Source organism: Sinocyclocheilus anshuiensis, unplaced genomic scaffold (assembly GCF_001515605.1).
Source record: "Sinocyclocheilus anshuiensis isolate Anshui unplaced genomic scaffold, SAMN03320099.WGS_v1.1 scaffold183, whole genome shotgun sequence".
Lineage (NCBI taxonomy): Eukaryota > Metazoa > Chordata > Actinopteri > Cypriniformes > Cyprinidae > Sinocyclocheilus > Sinocyclocheilus anshuiensis.
The window spans coordinates 4,885,837-4,892,018 of record NW_015548309.1 but is presented as its reverse complement, the minus strand read 5'-3'; the positions used below and the strand labels follow the sequence as shown (position 1 = coordinate 4,892,018).

The 6,182-nt window shown below is 37.4% G+C and overlaps 1 protein-coding gene across 16 annotated transcripts in view; it reads right to left on the bottom strand.

Annotated features, from left to right (window-relative positions):
- LOC107656381 (pleckstrin homology domain-containing family A member 5-like) overlaps positions 1–6,182 on the bottom strand; it is a 146,377-nt gene that overhangs the window by 67,560 nt on the left and 72,635 nt on the right. Inside the window, exon 1 of one of the 16 annotated variants that reach the window (XM_016444206.1) lies at positions 578–655. The exons of the other annotated variants lie outside the window; for them this stretch is intronic. Within the exon in view, the coding sequence (XP_016299692.1) occupies positions 578–609 (32 nt within the window). The 5' untranslated portion in view covers positions 610–655. Of the gene's footprint in view, positions 1–577; positions 656–6,182 lie in introns of those variants that run through there. 16 annotated transcript variants of the gene reach the window in all.

The window sequence follows — 6,182 nt, the reverse complement described above, 5'->3', positions numbered from 1 at the left end:
TTCATTTCTAAAATTTGTAAAATAAATAAATTAATTAATCAATATCTGATTTAAAAAAGGAATTTAAAAAAATACATTATAAAAAATTATATTTCACATATTAAATTACAGCAAATGAGAAAATTATATAAATATTAATTATAACTGCATTAAAATAAATTATAATAATTCTAATAAATAGACATATTTATAATAATAAATACAGAAAGTAATGATAATAAATGATGATTAAGTCAATTAATAATGATAATTAATTAACGCCCATCCCAATAATGATTTATTTAAAATAAATAAAATATTAAAATAAAAAAATATTTATAATAAAATAATTTATTAAAAACTGGTTATTATTTATAAAAACACACACACACACACTCATATATATATACTTGTTTGACCAAGATGGTCTACCAGGTTGACGTCAGCAACACCAGCAGCCACCTAAACCAGCTCTGACCAGATAGAATCCATGTAAAACCAGCTCTCGCCATCAGAATCTGCTTTTAGTATGATTTCCCAACAGGACAGAGTCAAATATGATGTAAACACACACACACGCACATACACAGCTACACACCTTGAGCGAGGGGTGGTGCAGAACTTCAACATATCTGTCTGTCTGTCAGTCTCTTCTGGGGCCGCCGGTGGCTCTCTATCGTCTCTCTCTCTCTCTCTCTCTCTCTCGCTCTCGCGCTCTCTCTCTCTCTCTCTCTCTCTCTCTCTCTCTCTCTCTCTCTCTCTCTCTCTCTCTCTCTACTCCTGCTGTTTATTACCAATCCAAGCACGCAGTCAGTGCTGCTGCTTTCAGCAGTCATACGCCCCGATCACAAGAGCATGCAGACTGGCATACACCCACCCTCTCCGTCTCTCTTCTCCACTCTCTTCCTCTCTGCCATGAGGCGCCGACGTCTCAATAAATACAATCACGGCCGCAGTCACACACAGACAGAGCTGTGAGAGGACAGAGGAGGCCGTTCACATCAGTGATAAACGCTCAGTCTCACATGGAGAGTCACAGGGCTGCTGGGTAACATGTGGACGGACTGAGGCATGCTGGTCAGGACATGCTTTGAGGCGAATGAATCAAGGTTGAGGGGAACTTCACAAAACACTCACACACATGCATTAAAGGGGTCATATGATGCGATTTCAAGTTTTGATTTTTTTGCACCCTCAGATTCCAGATTTTCAAATAGTTGTATCTCGGCCAAATACAAACAAACCATACATCAATTGAAAGCTTATTTATTCAGCTTTCAGATGATGTATAAATCTCAATTTCGAAAAATTTACCCTTATGACTGGTTTTGTGGTCCAGGGTCACATATATAAATGTACCCAAAAATATATGCAAATATATGTAAAATATATGTACAAATCGGCGGCATATGCTAATTAACTGTTGTTATGTCACATGATTATTTCTGAACAAGCTATTTAGATTTAACAAATCTGGGAGGAGCAGAAACGTCTGCTTTGAACAGCTTGAATACAAATGCAGTGAAGCTGAGCTTGTTTTGCTCTCGTGCTCTTCAAAGAGACTGTACGGTTGCAGGGTGTACTTCATTTGATTACTGGAGAACAGAGCGGTTGATGGCTCATTTTCTGCTGTGTCATTGTGGAAGCCAGGGGCGGCACTGGGAAAATTGCTGAAAATCACAAGTGCCTGTTTGAGCTTTCACAGAGCTTTGCTTATGTGATGATTCGCCCAACGTGGAGCTCATGAAAGAGAGATTTCTGCGAAGCACCAGACCGTCTAAAAACAACTGTGAATGATAAAACTGGAGTAATGGATGTGTGGAAATGATCGGACAGGCCGGTGTATTCACTCAAAACCCTGTTGCACACAGATATACATATAATGCATCAAGAACCGGCGCAGATTTGGCAGCAATCCAAGTTTTTAGATGGAAATTCTGGAAATTGAAATAAAATCAACAAGTGTTTTCCACGGTTCCTTTGCTCTGACTGCGCATTGATGGCAAACAAGCACATTACAAATCACACTAATTGGTTGTAAACACAATTTGTCAAAGCACAAGCCACAGGCTAAGAGAGAGAGAGCAAACAGAGAAAGAGCGATCATGACAGGAAGTGATAATGATTTTAAAAGGGAAGTAGCATGTTCTGAGAATCAAAATAAGGAGGCAACAATTTAAAAACAGGTTTTCTATTAAGATGATACTGTATACTATATAATACTATACTATATAAATAATTTGATCATGACCGAGATACAACTATTTGAAAATGTGGAATCTGAGGGTGCAAAAAAATTGGTTTCTGTAAAGCAAACTATGGCATATATAGAAAAATCAAACACATGTTAAAAACAATACTGCAGCAGTACCTCCCTCACTACTGATTAATAGTAGTAGACCTAGTAAAACCAAAATTAAATTAAATAAAAAAATGGATATAATTATATATATATATATATATATATATATACATTACATAATATTATTTTATTTCAGTTAATGTATATTGAATTTTTTAGTTCATGATAATAACCCTAGTATGATATAGTGAGGATATGGAGCTCATACTTGAAAAAACATCACATTTTTATTTAGAGACCCAAACTGAGCAAAAATATCTTTATACAGCGTACTAGATTATGTAGAATACAGTAAACTAAACGCAGTATATAGTGTGTGCTAGTATTCCATTCTGAGCGCAATCATTAATTCATTTATTGAATAAAAAGGCATGAGATGCTGTCTGTCCAGCCATTATGATTATTAAATGTCCATATGGTCCCAGAACACTGAATAAAAGGTGGCAATAATTGACGTGACCCAGTGGCTAAATTTAGCTTCACATTCTCTGAAAGGTTCTTGTGGAAATAAACAATGCTCTGCGTTCCTGTGGGCATTCAAAAGCTCAGGGAGAAAATGAACAATGAAGCGTTTGCTCCCGGCGGGGCGTCTGCCATTCACACGTGCTCTCTGCGGCCCGCGGCCGACCTTTCTGAAAGACCAGCATGCCCTCGCACCCTCCCATTACCCTCTCAACAGCAGAGCTTTCCAGAAGAACATTCCCTTGACCTGCCCACGCTGATGACTGAAAGATTGAGCTGGAAGAGAGTTTTTGGCGATGTAACTTAGATGATCATGTATGCTGTGGTGATTTTCAAAGTCAAAGCACAAGGGAAATGCTGATTATTAGCGATAAGGCCAATATTATCATCATTTTTAAAGGGTTAGTACACCCAAAAATGAAAATTCTGTCATTAAGTACTCACCCTCGTTTTGTTCCAAACCCGTAAGACCTTCGTTCATCTTTGGAACACAATTTAAGATATTTTTGATGAAATATGAGGGCTCTCTGACCCTCCCATAGACAGCAAGGTAACTGCCACGTTCAAGGTCCAGAAAAGTACCAAGATGATCGACAAAGTAGTCCATGTGACGCTCGCATCATGATACTGTCTTGAACGCGCGTCCAACAAGTGGCGTAGTAGAGAAGAAAATGTGGAATAAAGTCGTTATTTTTGTTTTCTTTGTGCAAAAAAGTATTCTCGTAGCTTCGTAACTTTACAGTTGAACCACTGATGTCACACGGACTACTTTGTCGATCATCTTGGTACTTTTCTGGACCTTGAACGTGGTAGTTACCTTGCTGTCTATGGGAGGGTTCCGAAGATGAACGAAGGTCTTACGGGTTTCAAACAACACAAGGGTTACGGGTTTCGAACAATTACGAGAGTAATAATTAATGACAGAATTTTCATTTTTGGGTGAACTAACCCTTTAATTATTAGCATCGGCTGAAAATTTTCTTTTCTGCCGATAAGTGAAATGTCCAAAATCATTTTCAACGCCAAATGTTGGGAGTATGGGAAATGCTGATACTAAAAATTTGGTATAAATGTCAAAATGGCATTTCCAGAAATATCTGAAATCATTTTCAATGTCAAAAGCGAGTTATTCAGTGCTTTGCTGTACCAACAAATGGATGTCATGAATCAGGTCTTCACAAGCAATTTGACTTCTGTAAAATGGTGGAACAGAGTGAAACAAGATATTCAACAAGAAAAACTTAATTTCTCTATTGGAATTGACTGAATTTTGAAAGTTGGGTATTTAATATTAGAATGGAGCCAGATTTGAATGGCTAAAAAGCTATTTGGCTACTGGTTATCATTATCCAATCAACCGCAAGAATAAAATTTTTTTTTAATTCCTCCAAATATCTTCTTTTGTGTTCAACAGAAGAAAGAAACTCATACAGGCTTGCAACAACATGAGGGTGAGTAAATGATGAAAACATTTTCATTTCTGGGTGAACTATCACTTTAAACAAGACAGGCTATGTGAAGCAAATGTCTAAAAATCTTAAAAGTTCTCAAACACTATTTAGAAGGACATTTATAGGAGTATATAAATGCATGAATGAGATGAGCCGTTGCTGCCAGTCTTAAAGCTAATGATGCATTTCATTTTAGATGAATCATATGAATCATCTCTGACTGAAAGAATCTCTCTCTGCCATCATCCGATCTGGAAGCCCAACTCGTAATTAGTAAATGACTAATTATGAATAAATATGCCACACATGTCGTCCAAAATAGAGGCCGTACTCGTTCATTGTGAAGCATTCACTGTTAGAAAGACATACCGGCCCACTGCAAATGTCAATGTGTTGATAAAATCTTCATTTAAAAGTCTCTGAAGAACAACCAGTGGAGAATAAACGTTCATGGCATTCACATCTAAGAAACATCACATGCTTGGGTGCAGTTTAGGAAAAAAATGTCTAAAAAGCACCAAATCCGGGACAGGCTTATCTTATTAAGAAAAAGGGCCAATGTAAGCTGCCCATGGAGAATCTACGGAAGCCGTTTCAACTGTGCAAATGGAAAGAAAGTGCAAATCCCCTCATTTTTTCCTTAATCAGAGAGTAATTCCTTCAAGAAGTTTGATTCCAGAATAAGTGATTGTACATTTCATAAGCGGGTTAACCAAGGCCAATTTGGGAGTCTATGGGGGGTCACAGCACAGACTGGCACGTGGCACAAAAGACACTAGCACTTATTAGGACATGTATCATGCAATTACCCATTTTTACCAATGAAATAGTCAGCCAGCTAATGTTTCCCATATGCAAATAATAATAATGGTCCAAATGAAACAAAGTCCATTCACTTATAACCTGTTTTAAGAATGTAAGATACTCCAGTTTCATTTCCTGTCACATCAAAGCATTAACTAGCGCTAGAACTAATCAACTAGTCAGTGAAACTCTTTCAATGCAACTTCTGGAAAGAACTGTCACAAAACATTCATCGCCTTATGACATTGAGTTGCATCAGATAGCACTCATACCCTGATGTTAGCATTATAATAATAAAGATTAGATTATAAATTATGCATGAACGTGAAGAAAATCTATTGATAAAAACAAACAAACACTGTAAATTAGCCTAAGATGCTTTGTTAATCTAAGCTTGTCTGTTTCAAAGGGGTTTTGGGCACTTTGGACCAGCAAGCTAAAAACCAGCTTAGCCAAGGTTTTGCACAATAAAGTTTATAATTTTGTGGCCAGTAAGATTTTTAAAATGTTTTTTTTTTATGCTCACCAAGGCTGCATTTAATTGTCTAAAAATACAGTAATGATGTGAAATATTATTACAATTTAAAATAGCTGTTTTCTATGTGAACATATTGTAAAATGTGATTTATTCCTGTGATCAAAGCTGAAGTTTCAGCATCATTACTCCAAAAACAGTTGTGCTACTTAAAGGGGTGCGATTTCAATTTTTCCTTTCTCTTTGGAGTGTTACAAGCTCTTGGTGCATAAAGAAGATCTGTAAAGTTGCAAAGACTAAAGTCTCAAATCCAAAGAGATATTCTTTATAAAAGTTAAGAGTCAACCACGCCTACCTAAAACGGCTCGTTCTAACACGCCCCCACATATCTACCTCACTATGTGGGAAGATTTTCATAACGCCACCCAAATGTTCACGCAAAGAAAGAAGACGTAACTTTTATTCTCGCTGTAGTATTGTTGTTGCCACCGGCGCCATGTCGTGGAGATGCTGTGTTTCGTTGTGAAAGCGGAACTACTTTCTTTGGTCTTCCAAAAGAGGACGATATCTGCTTCGTCATGCCTGGAGCTGATCCGTGCTGGTCGCTGAGGAAATACAACAAATTTGCGCTGTGGATCACCGGATCGGC